Source organism: Sycon ciliatum, chromosome 9, assembly GCF_964019385.1.
Source record: "Sycon ciliatum chromosome 9, ocSycCili1.1, whole genome shotgun sequence".
Lineage (NCBI taxonomy): Eukaryota > Metazoa > Porifera > Calcarea > Leucosolenida > Sycettidae > Sycon > Sycon ciliatum.
The window spans coordinates 18,402,776-18,420,985 of record NC_088651.1 but is presented as its reverse complement, the minus strand read 5'-3'; the positions used below and the strand labels follow the sequence as shown (position 1 = coordinate 18,420,985).

Here is an 18,210-nt window from a genome sequence, read left to right as displayed (position 1 = left end):
CCATTGCTGACATAACAGTGCAATGCGTTCACATGTGAATATACACCATTCAATGTCCGGTACGGAAGACCAGCTCACAGGCAAAGTCTTCGGAAGCGATTCAATCGGCGCTCGTGATCGCCAGGACTGTCCGACACAGACCCACATAAACTTACTTTGCCGTTCGTATGCATTGTACAGTTTTAGCATCCCTGCGTTTCCAACATAACAATGTGATTGCGTCGTCATTTCAAATTGCCCGCATTGACTGGCAAAGCTGACGTCTTACAAACACTGGTTTGCCATTTTCATACACGCCTATACGGTAATAACATTCACGTAAACCTCTCAACGACTTGAACTTTGGCCAGCGTATTTCCCTTGTGTCCAGGTACACTCTTCCTCTTTCCTGACGGGTCCTTTTCGTCCGTCATTGCAATAATTATTATTCTCTCGTCGAGTTCAATCTCGTGTGCTGACAGGGCTCTATCCTGCTCAGTAACCATATCAACATCCTGACAAACACCAACCAAACCTTACACTTAGTGACACGCGCCTATAACAACTGTACAATGGTTAGTGGCGGATACAAAATTCCATCCAGTGTCCGTCTGACGCTGACGGATCAATGACTCTACCCTGATCTTGCATGCGTCACTAGCACATTTTAAAACCTGTTGGTCATACCCAAAATAGCCACAAAAATATTGTGTTTCAATCTGTACAGCACCTCAATTCTCTTTTACGTTTACTTTATACCAGGCGTGGGCCATCCCCTGTACATAGGTGCCACCAGTTTTCTTTGTTTCAATAAATGGATTACTATGGTAGAAAGGCAAGCAAACCACTTGACTATGGTAAAAAGGTATCTCAACTGGGGTTGGAACCCCAACAAAATCAGAGCACTCCTCGTGTTCTGGGTTTGCACTTGTATTGCATTATCATCCATTGTGTTTCTTTTGCCCGTAAAATAGGCTTGACAAAAAAAACAGAGCACTCCTTCACCGTACGAAGCAAATTTCTGAATTGCTTTGAGGCATTTTTCTTGAAACATGTGATGGTGATTGCTCGCAATGTTGTATATTCAAACTGAGTTCAGGAGTTTTGTTGCAGGAATCTACATTTAGAAAAGCGATCCTGTCAGCTTTTCTATTATTGTGTTCACATGGCAAGAAAAACGACACCGCTATGCTACGTAAGTTTCTACGTAAGGTGCTCGGTATTTCACTTAGGCTACGTAATTCTCAACGTAAGGTGCTCGGTATTAGATCTACCAACGGGTGGTAGCCGTGTGCTGTGCACGTGCACGGCAGACATTGTGTTCAGTGCATGCAGTCCGCGGATCCGTGTTCGGATGTGCATGCGCGAGGAACTTCCTCCTTTGGAACTGCTTCTTGTATGAGCTGTTTCGGATATTTCGTCTCCTGGCCTGGCTGATTTCGTTTCGGCGCTGCTGAGACCTCCTTTCGCGGAATATTAATGGCAGGTGAGTTGACCAGTTCCCTTTGATTCTTTTGCTTGTGTTGACTCTTTCATTTACGAAAAGTGTGCTCATTTTGGGCGGAATGCAATAAATAATGGAAAAGCTGACAGGATCTCTTTTCTAAATTTCGCTTTTCCGCTGCCGAGGCCTCCTTTTACGGAATACTCGATGACAGGTGATCTCTGAGTTGACCGGTTTCCTTCGATTCATTTGCTTATGCTCACCCTTTCATTTACGGAAACGTGTCCTGATTTTATTCGGATTTTAATAGATCCATTTTTATCTCTTTGCCCTTCTCTACAGTGTGCGAAGAACGCGAGTTCAGCTTCTTGATGGTAAGGCTTATGTCAGATGTGTTGTCGAAATACTCATATTCATTGTACATTGGTACGTTACAAGTAAGGCACTGGTCAGTGGCATACTATCGTTGGCAGTTCCCAATCTGGACCGAAAGGTTCAAGGACCCATTGACCGAGTTTGCAAAATAAATTCGCATATCAGGGAAAATCTCCATTGTGGAGAGGTTCAGTAAACTTGTTTGCTTCAAACGAAACAAGTCAAAGGGTGCAGTCTCGTCTCGTGAAGATCTCGTACTTGTATGATTGGATTTGTTTACTCGAGTCTGGGCTGTTTGATTTATTATTTGTGAGTTCCGCCGAGATTGCACTGTCCCAAATGAAGTTTCGTGCCGCCAAAGCGAAAATTACGATCTGCAATCTGTTTGTAGTACCTGCAAGAATGTGCTGTACATGTATCGTACTTTCTCTGTTGCTGTTTCAGTTGCCGTCGTGTTGCTAAAGAAACGTTCAGTAGAGAGGTTCTGCAAAACAAAAATTCGAACGAAGTTTCGCGACAGTCCTTGCGAAAGTGTGTACGAATTTTTGCACGAACTTTGCGTTCTGCACATTTTCGTAGTTTGCGCGGGCCAAGTGCACGTATACCATGACCCGATCTCACGAAAGTGTGTACGACTGTTCATTTCGCGTTCCCTGCAAGTTTCGCGTCCAAAGTTGCCAAAGTTCGTGCGAAGTTTCGCACTTCATGACGTGGAACGAAAGTTTGTACGTATTTTCGTTTCGCAGAACCTCTCTAGTGACTCATTTGTTTCATACGAGACGAGATAATGAGTTGGTGTGGCTTAGAATCTTTCGCTGTAGAAGAAATCTATTCGTATGTCTATTGGAGAAATAATTGTATTCACTGGTTATAAAATAGGTTAAGACAAACTCACAGAATAAATACCATCGGTCCCTTGGTGTTCGTCCTAAAGAGGTTCGACTGGATATCATTCATACTCACCAAAAGATGTGTAAGATTTTATTATTATGGAGTGCCTTGTTTATCTCTCAGTACCTCCAACCATAGCCTTGCCCCTTTTATCCTCAGGATCAGTGTAGTTGTTGGACTGAGGTGTCGGACTCAGCAATGTGTTTCTTTACATTTTAATACATGTTTATTGTTCCTCCTTTGCTGTGTTGTTTTAGAAAATCGCGGACTAACAGTTTGAAGTCATTGAACTACTTCCAAAAGTTGTATCGACATCAACAGGGTTACGATTTCAGTGCAATATAATGCAGGATGACCTTATCACGATAACCCATGATTATAAACCATTATACACACAGAATCAACAAAAACATCTGCGACACGCACCTGGTTACATTTCTCAAATAAATCTGAAATATCTGAAAGGCAAGACAATTTTATGACAGAGTCATGAAATTCTGCTACAGCAACATGCACAGAATGACCTCCGTATAAAAAAAAAGTATTACCACGGTCCACCACTACTCACATGTTTCCCCGCAGAAGAACATGCTAGTGCCATTTTCTGCAAGAAAAGGCTTGCACATCAATGCGTATAATACGGTATTGATATGATGTGAATGCCATCATTTACATGTTGATATAGGGCATTCCATTGATTGGTGACATAAAAAACAAAAGAAATTATAGCAATAAAAACTGCTTTATGGCAGTTTTCTAAAAAAGGTTATTGTGTTCTAGTCCATGGACCCCGTCTAAAAAGTAAGAAATTAACGAAATGTGATAGCTGAAAATTAAAATTTCACAAAAAAACTCACAATAATCACACACAGAATGAAAAGCTACATGTAGAAGACCTTTTCCCCTCGTGATCCTCTTTCCTATGCATGCATGTTGCCAATTGTTGGTGCAGTACAAGTTTAGTGTTGAAAGCAGCATTTCAAGTTATGTGATTATTGTGAGGTTTTGTGTGAAATTTTAATTTTCAGCTATCACATTTCGTTAATTTCTTACTTTTTAGACGGGGTCCATGGACTAGAACACAATAACCTTTTTTAGAAAACTGCCATAAAGCAGTTTTTATTGCTATAATTAACACATGTATGGAAGGTAGGGCTGAAACAATTATACCGATAACTCGCATATCGATCGTTAAGAGTGCGATCGATAATCGTTAGTGTTCAAAACGAATACTAACGATTTTTTATGCATGCATATCAGTGACAGTATTCTAGCCCTTGCACTCCATCCGATAGTGGAATACGAGTGCAATCATGTACTGTCAAGCGCAGTTAAATTGATTTGTGGCTTTGAAAGAGATTGGGAGAGAAGAAGTCTCTTCGGTTTATTTGTGGGAGAAGTTGGAGATGAGAGTAGTTGCCAGAGGGTGATGACAAGATTCTTTGCTCAAGAAACAATATGAAATTCTCTAGTTGAGTAGCTCATGCTGATAAAACCAGCCAGATATCTACAGATGTCAACAGGTGCGGTGCCACAAATTTCTAGCGTAGCAAAGGCATCATAGAATTTCTTTATAAACTGGTGTTCGATTGAGCCGACAAGAATCGATAAAACCAATAATATATTATATCGATCGTTAATGATATTGGTTGATCGTTAGGAGTTATTGAATGATCGTTTCAGCCCTAATGGAAGGACAAAGTAATGATAGTTTCTGGAAGCATGGCAAGCCCTGTTGGGTAGCAGGGCCATCTGAGTTGAATGATAATTACGATCATGAATGGTGCAGCTGTTGTAAACTTGTCACAAGAGTAACTTACTTTTATGATACAGTGCCGTACTCGTATCGTTCAGTATAAAACCTGAGACAAAATTTGCAAGTCGAAAATTGGAAGGCGGTTAAGTGGCCAAAACAATTTGTGGAGGGTGGATTCGCCTGCAACGCGTTTCTAAAAATTACATTTCGGAGTGAATCCATACCATACGAAGCGTGTACATGTAGCATGATGTAGCACTGCTTCAGGTAGTACAGGTAGGCGTTGAGACCAAGAGTACGGTTCTGTACTCTTGTTGAGACGCACTGCACTGCACTGGCCGCGTCACGGCAGAGTAGACAGGGAGACAGGGACACTCGCTGTAAAGGGTGACTTATTTCAAACAGGGACATGGAAAAGGGTTCGCTATATGCGAGTTCGTTATAAGTGGATTTGACTGTACTGTACACGCACGGTACATGTATATGTGTGCATAGTATGGTGTTTATTATGAGTGGTATTATCTGCATTAAGGGGGGGGGGGCTTTCTGTGGGGGGGGGGGGGGAGTCAAGAAAGAAACGCCTCTTAGGCGTCTCTAAGTAAATACATGTATTTACGGCCGGCCCCTTAATACGGAGGATTAATAATAATAATAATAATAATATTAACTGGTTTGAGGGAAAGAGACAAGTGTTAATAATAATAATAATAATAATAATAGCTAGCAGCCAGGATGCGTCGATACCGAGAAAATGAAAAGGCCAAAAAAGCCAACAAAATGTTCCAAATGAATGAGCGTGCTTTCTACCGGACGCTTCGGGAGCCTGCACACTCTGTTAGTGGTGCTTCAAATCGATTGGAGACGCCGCAATTTCCAGAGGCGGGTGAAGCCACCGAATTCTGGAGTGATCTTCTGTCTACACCTGCGCCGTTCACCGCTGGTGAGTGGTATGTAAGGCAAGCAGAATATTATGAAGAACACGTCCCTGTGCAGAGTAGCGCAGTTATCACCCAGGACATCCTGGCTGACTGCCTGCGCAAACTAGCCTTGTGGAGGGCTCCGGGCCATGACAAGTTGCATGGGTACTGGTGGAAGAGGCTGACAAGCCTGCACTCTTACCTTCGGAGAGCCTTCCAGAGGGTGATAGATGGCCACAGTGACATTCCGGGATGGTTGACGTCTGGCGCTACTACTCTCCTTCCTAAGACTTCTCCACCTTCGGCAATGCCCAAAGATTATAGACCAATTACGTGTCTTCCGATACAGTACAAGCTCTTTACCGCCGCCATATCGAAGATTATGTGGCAGCACATCAATCAACATGAAATACTTGCAACGGAGCAGCGCGGTTGTGCAGCAGCTGGTCTTGGTTGCAAGGAGCACCTGATGGTGGATAAGATGATTCTGGAGGATGCCCATACGAAAGGGCGAAATCTGGTCATGGCATACCTGGACTTCAAAAAGGCGTTTGATAGTGTGTCGCATGAATGGATTCTACATGCTTTGACGATGTATCGATTCCACCCGTCTTTGGTCACAACTATTGCTCGTAGCATGCAGAACTGGAGAACGACAATGCACATATGCGACCAGGGAAGATGCAGGGTCACTACCGGCAACATTTCAATAAGAAGAGGCATATTTCAAGGTGACACATTATCCCCGTTACTGTTTTGCCTGGCGCTAAACCCAATCAGTTTTGAGCTCAACCGATTGCCTTTGGGATACAGAGTCAGCTGCAGAGACGCCGAGTTGTCTATCAATCACTCTTGGTACATGGACGACATTAAACTCTACGGGAAAACTACAAAGGATGTGACTACCCTCGTGTCTACCGTGTGTGGCGTTGGTGATGACATCGGCATGAATCTCAACCCGGCCAAGTGTGCCGTGCTGCACGTCAGGAGAGGAAAACCAGATGAAGGATGCTCTATCCAGGTTGGCGATGAGACCATTGCAGAGTCGCTACGACTCAATGAAACATACAAGTACCTTGGAGTAGTGCAAGCAGCCATGATACCTCACCCGCAGCTCAAGACGCAACTCACTGCAGAATACAAAAAGAGATTGTATTTGCTTCTGAACAGTGGATTGAATGCGGGAAATATGATCAAGGCCATCAATACGTATGCTCTGCCGGTTATGACATATAGTTATGGAATCGTAAATTGGACCGAGGCTGAAATCAAGACCACAGATCGAGCGACAAGATCAGCCTTGACTGCGTCTGGATTTCACCACCCCAAAGCCTCAGTCAACAGGCTCTACATGAAGAGGGGAGATGGAGGCCGGGGCTTGATCTCTTGTGAGGATATGCACGGCCGGAGCATGTGTGGCCTGGCCCGCTACATGAGTACCAGCCCAATAGACAGAATAAGCCTGCTTTATCAGTATCATCAACAAAAACCTACAGCAAAAAGCCACTCAATAACTGCAAAGGCCGCTAAGTTCCTGTCGAGTTTGGATCTGCCAGCAGCTGGACCAGCTTTACCCAATAAGCATACCATTAAACAAGCGTGCGCTGAGCGAAAATCCAAAACACTTTCCACTATGCCGCTGCATGGGAGATATTGGAGCCGATTGGAGGAGAATCGCCTAGATAAGGAGCTTACCTTCATGTGGTTGAAATCAAGGACACTGAAACCTTCAACTGAAGGCATGATTATGGCAGCACAAGACCAATCCCTCAAAACGAAAAATTACCAATACGCCACAATGAAGTCAATTGCTCGAACTGATGCCAATTGCAGGCTTTGCAAGGGCAGCTTAGAAACAATTGACCACAATTGTTGATGACAAGGAGCGCATCGCCTACATTATAGACATCAGCGTTCCTGGTGAGAACAACATCAATAAGAAAATGGCTGAAAAGCGCTCAAAATATTATGATTTGAAGCGGGAGATTTCGAGGATTTGGTCCCTCACCCAGGTTGACGTGGTCCCTGTGGTTGTCGGTGCCCTGGGAGGCTTGGTGAGGGAGACTCCTCAATGCCTTCGGACTGTGCAGGGAGGAGACCTGGCTATTGCACAACAGGAGGCTATACAAGGTTCGATTAAAATACTAAGAACTATCCTTAACATGTAGATGCACCTCTGCTGCGTTTGCATGTTCAATAGCTAAGAGACTTGAATAACGACTGATAAAGACTGATATTTCCTTTGTTACTCCCTTCATTGGTTGATGTATTTTGCCTGTCGCTGCAAATTCTTTATTATTGTTTTGATGTTGGAGTTCGGATTGAGTTTCTTTCCTTTCTTCCTCTTCCTTCTACTATTTCTTGTCCCTTTGGTTTTTAGGTTTTATTTATTTATTTTATTATTTTTTTTTCACTTTCTTTTTGCTGTCCCACCCATGGAAATATTTCCCGGTGGGTCTGGCTTATCGCCTTCGAAAGAAGTGAATAAAGGAGAGATAATAATAGTACAGGTCGCACCTCTCCCAAATAATGGGTTCCACGCATCTGTCAACTGTTTCATCATGAAATAGATTGCAAGACGGATTAGCAAGACGAGCAATTAGCAAGACGAAATTTGCGTTCGCGTTTGCAATCATTTTTCAGTTCGCGAACCGGATTGCGAAATTTCGCATTTTTCGCTCGGAAAAGTAGTCGGAGGACGAATCGTGGATTCGTGTCAGGGCAGTCATAAATTTACCACGCTGTACTGTCTGTACACAATTTACGTCGTGTCAACGTCATGCATGTGCGAATTCTGTTTGCTAATCCTTCTCATAACGCGAATTCCGTGACTGAGTTCGACTTTCCTTGGAGAGCGAACGCGAACGCGAATTTCGTCTTGCTAATCCTCCGTAATAACTTTATTACGATGACCCAAGGGCAGACCGCCTGTCGTGGGGTCCGTCGCATTGAAGGATGATGGTACAAGAGAGTACAGATGGGGGGGGGGGCTAGTATACAGTCCACTTCGCTAATAACGACTGCCGACGTAACGACAATTCGCGAATAACGACAGAATTTCTATGCCCAGAGCAAAAGTCCCATCCAACTGTAATACATAATTATAATGACACTTCAGGTCTAAGGACACTTCGCGAATAAGGACACTTTTCTGATGCCCCGCCGAGTGTCATTATACGCAAAGTTGACTGTACACATGGGTAGGGAAGTTCCTGAATACTTACAGGAATTCAATGGAAGTCTGATAAGACGTAGATCTACGCCCAAGGGCACCTGGACATGTACTTAGCATCAAAACTTACTTGAGTACGGACAATCACACGTGACACCAGTAGTACGACCTATGTTCAGGGAACACGATAAGATTTCGGAAATGCTCTGACACAATGTCCTGCCACTTCTGGAAACGGTCGGACATGGCAGATTTTGTGATACAAGTACATGTCTGGGACTCTTATTTTTTCACCACTTTCATACACGTGCACGACAACACTGCACATGTACATGCTACCAAGAGTACACATGGTCATTGACATAGTCCGTACTAAGCATGAGAATGTATGATCACCGATCAGACAACATGTACGTACTAAGCGAGTTGCAATGCAATATCAGGGGAAGACTTTGATAATAAATTGATATATCCATCGTGGTGGGTCCGTGGGAAGTAGGGAGGGGTAGTGGCCTTACACAACAGCTTCTGATCAAAAGAACATGAACAATGAAATTAAAAAAATCGAAAGAGAGTAGCTGCAAGCGTATCGGGCATGCGTTTGTACTTGTAAGTTGAGGACGGGAAAGAAGAATTTGGCAAAGTCTTTGAAAATAGATTCATGGTCATTAGGTCCATACTTGTAAGTTGAGGACGGGAAAGAAGAAGTTGGCAAAGTCTTTGAAACTATATTCATGGTCAGTAGGTCCATAACTAGAAGTAGCATTGTTAGTGATATTGAATTGTATGTTGTTTGCCCGTAAAAGAGGCTTACATTCCAGCAAAAAAAAGCATGGATAGTTACATTAAGACAAAGAAGGACACTAAAAAAAGTATATCCGGTGGGCTATTGTCGTTTGCAGAAGGAAATGAGGCAGTTGGCGCAGTCCATGAAGATATAGCTTGATCATAATGATTATGGTTTTGTCCGTACTGGTTAGAGCACATTGTGCAGGGCACCAATGCTCCGCATCACTGCACTGCCCAGTCACTTGCTTACAGATGAGTAGCCCACTGATATGGAATTCAACCGGTGCATTGTAACCGATGCGTACAGGAGGTGTATGCTGATGATATTGTTGCCGTTTGAAAGTCTAAATCACTTCCTACATGTACACATACACGCATACCTGCTGAGTGGATAGCCGTGTGAAGTGCATGTAGTGGCTCGGAGACTGCTGACCGACAGACCGGGCAATGCAGTCCATGACTGTGTAGCTATCCGCAGATGGTAGAGATAAGCGGCAGTCGAGCTATCGCCCCAGAAGCTACTTGTTTGTTGGTGTTCATCGCCGTTCATCTGTCTTACGTGATAATGACCGATTCCATTCTTACAACAATAAAAAGTACGAAGTATGTCAAGTCCATAGAGAAAACAACAAATAACAGCATTATTAATAGAAAACATCGCTCACGGACCATCTTTCAATGTGGCATGGCTTAGTACCGGAAGAAAAGGGCACCTTTGGACGCCCTGGACGACTTCTCTGCTTAGAGTACAGGAATGGTGGAAACCAAGCAGCATCCGCTGAATGTGTTCAGGTCAATTGAGCAGAGGTTCTGGTGGAAGTCTGTCGGGTGAAGTGGGTTTGAACTTTGGTGGCGGTTGCCATATTCAAGTTCATGCTCATTCCATATCGCTAGTCAAGACATGTTGCTGAAGCTTTGATTACTGATGCGTTGAAACTGAATTGTGACTTTGCAGTGCCCAGGGAAGGAGCATGTGTGCCCACCACTTCTCTTTCAGGCATAACACTCTTGGTTTGTTATTGTTACTGACCTGGCGGGTACCATATAACGCCATCGCCCCGTCGGTGTTGAATGCTCGCAGTACTGCTCAGCGTGCAGATTCTAGCGTGATCCTGTCTCCTCCTGGCCAGTCTTCGGAGACCAGAAGAAACACCATGTGACGTCGGACGGTAACATTTTCCGTATTTGAAAGCAATGCCACCAGCAACCAGACCCATGCTCAGGAGAGCGCATGCCACAGCTAGGCCAGTGATGGCACGATTGTTATTCACACTCGAGCTCTTCGCCAGTCGCCGCTTGAATGTATCTGTGCAGTACGGAAGCAACGAGCGTGAACAGTTCGATAGTATGCAGTGAGTGAAACATATCACACACACACACCCACACACACACACACACACACGCGCGCGCACGCGCGCACACACACACACACACACACGCGCGTGCGCGCGCACACACACACACACCAACACACACACACACACACACACACCTTTGCATTCGCATCATTTCCATAATTATAGTGGTCATGAGGGTTGTTGGTGCTGAAGGATTAAAACCCTATCCCAATTATATCTTGGAACTGTTTCTTTTGATTCGAAAGAAAAATATGTACCCATATTCTGTAAACATCAGGGTGCAACTGTGTGTTATTTCTAAGGGCTAGATACACAGCATGCTGCCTTCATTACACCATGTAGCTGAACAATGCAGATCGCGAAAAGTCAAACACCACACCATCCTTGGCCCAAGTTCTTCACTCCTTTGAAAACACACCTTCCCTCTAGTTTAAATTGAACTTTTGTTCCAAATTGAAATTGAGCAACCATAACTGAGATATCGAGTCAGTACTCGGGCAGACAGTGAGTTAGTGCCCACGCGTGCAGGGCGCGATGCGAGTAAGTTACATGATGAAAGTAGTGCCCCGTGAACACAACTATAGCCACAAATACATACCAGTGGGTATGAACTCGTGAATCGTGATGTGGACTGTTCTCTGAGATGGCATGGTCAAGGAGAGATCGAGTCACCCACTTGGAGTTTAATTATTAGTAAATGAAACTGTGGACAGTGAAGACTTCACTGCCGGTTTGTCATGCCCTCCCCTTCTTCCTTGCTCTGATCATTGATCCTTGCATGTCCCGTATTTTCAGGGGTAGAAGGTTCATGTTAATTCATTGAACGCTGATGACGTCTATAGACGTCATGGAGACTACTTGCCAGAACCCTGGAGTTTTAGAACTTGCTATTGACACTGTTTTTAGCCTTTATATGCAGAGTACCATAGGCAAGGTCCAGTAGCGCTGAATGGGTTAAATACATCACTAAATGGCGTGACTCGAACAAATTTGATCTACTGTAAAAGCCATTATTCTAACGAAGTGCTAACTCTAACGAGTTACCGAGGAGAAATCTGTTGTTAAAATAGAAATCGTTAAATAGAAATCGATACATATACTGTCCTATGGGGCGTTGAAAATGAGTGAGAATCGTTACCTTCGGTACGCGTAAACTAGTCAATTTTGGGAAATCGTTATACATGCGCCTCGTTAGAATAACGGCTTTTACAGAAGCTTATACTACAGCGGTCAAATTAATAGGGATAAATAAGGTAAGTGTCTGCAGTTCGTGCGGGGAAAAACCGGGTCCAGCGTATACACCAGTGCGGCTCACACCGGGAAACTATACTGTGACAAAAATGAACACGGACACGCACAAACAGACACACACACACACACACTCGCAAAGACACTCGGCCATTGCTGACAGCCTCACCCAGGAATGCCGATCCAAAGTCGTTTGTGACAATGACGGTGTAGTTCCCATAGTCTGCTTCACGGATGGCACAGAGAGCGAGCGAATGGTTAGACAGATGTTTGGCATGGACAGTATCCATCACCACTTCACCATCTCGTTTCCAAACCACCGACACTGGCGAGACACTGTATGGACAAGACAATACAAATGTACGTCTTCAGGATATTGCCAGGATGCTGTACGTGTGGGTGTGTGGGTGGGTGTATGTGTGTGTGTGGGTGTGTCTGTGTGTGTGCGTGTGTGTGTGTGGGTGTGTGTGGGTGTGGGTGTGTGTGTGGGTGTCGAATAGTTGTGGACGAGGATGAGGACGATGAGGAAGTCGAGGAAGGAGCGAGAGACTCTCTTTATGGCGAGCTGGAATGTCCAGTCCCTTGTAGAGGACACAGGTGATGCCAGGATATGTAGGAAAAACAAGTCAGTGTCGCTAGTGGACAGAGGTCTGGACTTTTTGTCGGCGGAACTCGTAAAATTCCGTGTCGGAGTTGCGGGAATTCAAGAGACGAAGTGGTTCGGCAGTGATGTGTGGCCCATCGGCAATTGTACCTTTGTTCATTCTGGTCGCCCAATCCCAACAGGGGGAGAACCAGCCCGACGGAACGAGGGTGTTGGAATTTGGATGAATCCAGAGATGTCGGCGGCGTGGCGGCGTGGCGGAGAACAGTGGGACCCCGTAAGCTCACGCATCGTCACGGCTCGTATCCTACTTCACGCGAAGGGGGACAAACTACCCCGCGGAGATCAATGTCACCGTGATCAGTACTTGTCTGTTATCAACATCTATGCGCCCACCAACAAAGCGACATTCAGCGTGAAGGAGACATTTTATAGACACCTACAGGCGATCGTTGACAAAGTCAACCGTAACGACATCTTTGTACTCCTGGGCGATTTCAACGCCAGAGTAGGGTCACGCGGAACTGGTGATTTTCGGGACAGGTATGACGATAGGCCCCCCTGGGATCAGATCATTGGTGACTTTGGTCTTGGTCAATGTAATCAGGCTGGTGAGGATTTATTGTTGTTCTGCGCGAGGAACTCACTATGCGTTTTGAATACCTGGTTTCGGAAGAAGCTACGCAAGCGTGGAACCTGGACTCATCCTGCCACACGTCAACCACACCTGATTGATTATGTCATTATGCGACAGGATCAGCACGTATACTGTCAGAATGTCTCTGTCATGCGTGGCGCGTCATTTTGGTCTGATCACTACATGGTCCGTGCACGTTTGGCTCTGAGTCGTGGTGCTCCACCGCGCAATGGGCGTACAAGTGGCAGCGGCAACCGGAAGCGTTTTGACGTGAGGAGTCTGCGGAACACTGATGTTTGTACAGCTTTCCAGGATAGTGTTCAGGAGCGTCTGGCCAGGGATTCTGCAGTGCCCAGAGAGTCGGTGGAGTCTATAGATCTAGAGTGGTCTGGCATCCGTGACGCTGTTACGTCTGCTGCCTCTGATGCCTCTGACATCATTGGTTTTGGTAAACGTGTTCAACCAGACTGGTTCTTGGAGAGCAGCTCGACTCTTGAGCCGCTCATTGATGCCAAGAATACCTGCCATCAAGCGTTGCTGTCAAACGATACAGTTGATACTCGGAAAGCCTTTCGACAGGCACAACTTACAGTGGCAAAGGCTGTGCGGATGGCGAAGGAGAACTGGATATCAGAGGTAGTGCGTGATGCTGAGGAGGCTAAGAAAGATGGGCGCACTCGCTGGAAGTGTATCCGGAAGCTGCAGGAAATTGAGAAGGGCAGAACTTCAAAGCATACATCTGCTGTGCTGGATGAGAACGGCAACTTGAAACCAAGATGCGGATGCTGTTCGTGCTCGTTTCGGACGGCACTTTGAGATGGTGTTAAATACGCAGAGCCAATTTGACCAACACACTGTTGACAGCATGCCTGCATTGGATGTTCGTGAACATCTGGACGACGTCCCTTGCATCGAGGAGCTCCAACGTGCACTTCGCCGTATGAAGAATGGCACAGCCAGTGGTCAATCAGGCATTCTGCCAGAGCTGATACGTTGTGGTGGTGAACTGTTGTTGGGTCGCCTCCATGAGTTCATCGTTAGGGTTTGGGAAACTGGATCGGTCCCTGCTGACTGGCGTGATGCAGAGATAGTCCCCATTCCCAAGAAGGGTAACCGGCATAGCTGCGATAACTAGCGTGGCATCAGCTTGCTCGATGTTGTGGGCAAACTGTTTGCTCGCATGCTCCAGGACCGGCTTGAGCCACTCGCTGAAGACTGGCTACCAGAGTCTCAGTGCGGTTTTCGGAAGGGTAGGGGCTGCATCGACATGATCTTTGCTGCCCGCCAAGTACTCGAGAAAGCCATTGAACATCAATCTGATCTGTATGTCTTGTTTGTGGATCTACGCAAGGCGTACGACTCGGTCCCCCGAACAGCGCTTTGGCTGGTCCTGCAGAAACTCGGTGTGCCTCCGCGCATGCTTCAGGTGATCCGGTCTCTTCACGAGGGTATGATGGCGTCTGTTCGCGTGGGTAGTGGTCAGTCTGACAGCTTTGGGGTGGAGAATGGTCTACGCCAGGGTTGCACCCTGGCTCCGATGTTGTTCAACCTCTACTTCTCTGCCGCCCTTGCACACTGGCGCTCAACATCCACAGTGCCTAGTTTCCCGATGAAACATCGTATCGGCCGCAAGTTGGTTGGCGACCGTACTGCCAAGCACAGACTCACAGACTTATCCGTGTCGGAGTCGCTATTTGCAGATGATGCTGCCCTGTATACCACTTCGTACGAGCACATGGAGATGATGGTGAAGGAATTTACGCAGTGTGCGTCAGGCTGGGGCCTGACTGTTAGTGTGCAGAAGACGAAGTTCTTGGCGGGCGGTCCGAGTGTCATCCGTGCTGATATTGTGGTGCCTGGGAGTGCTGGTGACGTGATCGGCGTGGTCAGCGATTTTACCTACCTCGGCAGTACGATCAGCGACGATGGAGAGCTGGATCCCGAAGTCACAACTCGTCTCGCCAAGGCATCAAGGGCGTTTGGTAGCCTCCTCCAACCAATTTTCCGGAACTCGGGTCTGTCGCTTGGAATCCGACGTCAGGTCTACCAGGCCGTGGTCCTTACAGTGCTGCTGTATGGTTCTGAGACATGGACGCTGAAGGCACCCCTCCTGCGCAGGTTGGACACGTTCCATCGACAGTGTGTTCGCACGATCCTGAGTGTTACCCGAGACCAGCAGTGGCAGGAACACCTGTCAAGTGAAGACTTGGCGAAGCGCAGCGGCATGCCAGCCTCGCTGGAGGAGGCCATTCGTGCGAATCGCCTGCGATGGCTTGGTCACCTCGCAAGGATGGACGACACCAGGTTGCCAAAGCAGATCCTGTTTGCGGAGGGCACTAACACGCGGCCCCGCCATGGACCCAAGCGTCGTTGGAGAGATGTGGCAGCTTCAGACCTGCTTGCGACCGGTATCCCGGAGACGCAATGGTACCACCTTGCTCAGGACCAGAGGGACTGGCGCGAACGTAGCCGTCGGAAGCCACCAAGCCAGCCCCAACCAAGAGTGTTCGTCTGTGTCTGCGGCCGCGACTTTCGCCGTCCGAATGATTTATCCCGACACAAGAACTACTGCCTCGCCTAATAGCTATCATCGCCTTCGGCGATGGGCTTTCCAAAGGTCCAAAGGTGTGTGTGTGTTTGTACATGCGTGTGTGTGTGTGTGTGTGTGTGTGTGTGTGTGTTTGCATATGTGCCTGTGTGTGTGCATGTGTGTGTGTGTGCATTCATGGATGCCCGAAACAAAAATGTTGTTAAAAAACTCCTCTCGGAAGCCGTGTGTAAAAGGTACAGCAAATCAGCCCACATTTCTGACACAAAGACAGACACAAACACACACAGATACATACACATGTCCACACACACACAAACACACAACGATACACACACGCACTCATTCGCAGGCGTTCTCTCCATGCATGCTTATGCACACAAACATACATTGACACACAAAACACAAGCAAACACACAGAAAAAGGGCAAAAAGAGCAATACTGCCAGCCAACCTTTCAATGTGTACTTGCAGGACTACAGTTTGGGAAGCGTCGGCTGCCGTAATCAGATAGCTCGGTTGCGTAGGTGAGCGTTTGATTATAGGTGGGCCTAAACAACGCACCATGAACAGAGGAACACAAACACACGCACAGATATGCACGCACGCACGCACACGCACACACACACACACACACACACACACACACACACACACACACACACACACACACACACACACACACACACACACCAACACACACACACACCACATCCCTCCCCCCTCCCCCACACACAAACGCACATACGCGCAAGCACACATGCAAACACGTGAACGCCCGCCACACAAAACAGGCACAATGAGCAATTCTTTCAGCAGCTTATCACTGCTACTGTGTGTAGTGAGAGTAGTTCAAAGCTACTTCAGTGCAAGCTCTGTACCACACTGACTGCACGAGTAATGATAACAAAAACACCCAGCTTGAACCAGACACGAAATATTCATTCATACACTCACTGGGAAATCTTTCAGTCGTTGTCATCAGCTCCATCCGGTCAAAAAATGAGGACTTTCTTATCTGCATCCTCTGCACGAAGTAAGATTGGATATGTTGTACATTAGCCTGTTATGGACCAGCTGCACAAGTTTAGATCCCCTTATAGGTCAAATTCAAACGACGTGCGAACTCACTTTCATCGAATAGTTTCCAAGGATATTTTCTCGGATAAGATAAAACGTGGACACATGCGTGCAACTGATTCCTGAACTCGGCCTGGCCCTTTGTGCTCACCAGTGTATTTTGCATGCGAGCAAAAGTGTCGGTTGTTGAAATTGCACACAGCAAATGCAGTGCGTAGACTATTATTTCAAAAGGGAACATTCAAATTTCCTGGCATTTTCAAGAGATCACTATGGATGAGTCGACGCATGCCAAGTTTGACCCAGCGCCGTGTGAACTGGATCGCGGCTTGCAAATGACCTCTTGGTCCCACGCACGCGTGAATTCGCACGTCGTGTGAATGGCCTAAATATGGCAAAAAGAACGTTTGTGATGACCCCTTGCTCACTCACCCAGAACCAACAGTGTGGTCTCACGCCTTGACAACTCGACCTGATTGCCATCCAGCAAACGGCACAGGAATCGCCCGCTGTCCGACATCTGGAGACGATTGATAGTCAAGAGAGAGCTATTCTGACTGTAGCGTCCTCGCACCTCGACCGGCATGCTTGCGTTTTCTCCCCTGACAACGCTCCATAGTTCTCGGCCGCCTACGGGGACGGGATTCTCTGCACACGGCAATGAAATGTCCGTGTTGACCTCCGCCACGGTTGCTGTGAAGCAAAGGAGAAAGAAGAGGGCAGATGGTGTGTTCACACAAGGGACTTGCAGGGCCTTAGCCGTTTTGAGAGTTACTGTACACAAGGAGTAAGTGATGCACTTCACCGAGTATCCATCTCTATAAATCCTTCCCACCCGCATTGATTGCATTGAGAGAATGACAAAATCGACTTTCACAGCTAAAACAAGATTGTTAGGAAATTAGAGGCCACATGCCACCTACTGCTATTTTCTCTCCGAAACTCAACACTTGCAATTTCCTACCACTTTGAAATTTTCCGTGAAGTCAAAATTTAAAATTGCAAAAAAAACAAAAACAAGATTGGTCACTGAAATCCAATCGATCGAGTCAGCTTTGCGCCTGCACAAGTGTGCATCCCATTGGTCGCTGGTCTAGGGCTGCACAGTACTTGGCGCTCACTTGAGTGACTCGAGCGGTCTTCATTGAGCAGTACTAGCCTGAATACTACGGAAAGGCAACTCCGCTTACAACAAACTCGTATATAGCGGATTTCATGATAATTATAGCGAACCATTGTCCATGTCCCTGTTTGAATCCGTACAAAATTGACCCTTTGTAACGAACTGTTTTCGTTTATAACAAACAATTTTTGTAAGGCATCGTGACAATCAAGTGCAGTCATACAGTGATGGACCACATACCAGTCATGACGTGATATGAATTTGTATGGTATTAGTGCATTTATGTTAT

The 18,210-nt window shown here is 46.3% G+C and overlaps 1 protein-coding gene across 1 annotated transcript; it reads right to left on the bottom strand.

Moving 5' to 3' along the window:
• Positions 1–8,826: 8,826 nt before the first annotated feature.
• LOC135825174 (hemicentin-1-like) lies at positions 8,827–17,484 on the bottom strand. The gene is made up of 4 exons (XM_065337899.1): positions 17,231–17,484; positions 16,173–16,269; positions 12,099–12,265; positions 8,827–10,629 (listed from the first exon to the last, which is right to left on the bottom strand). The coding sequence occupies exons 1-4, from the start codon at positions 17,382–17,384 to the stop codon at positions 10,346–10,348; spliced, it is 702 nt and encodes a 233-aa protein (XP_065193971.1). The 5' UTR covers positions 17,385–17,484; the 3' UTR covers positions 8,827–10,345.
• Between the last annotated feature and the right edge of the window lie 726 nt (positions 17,485–18,210).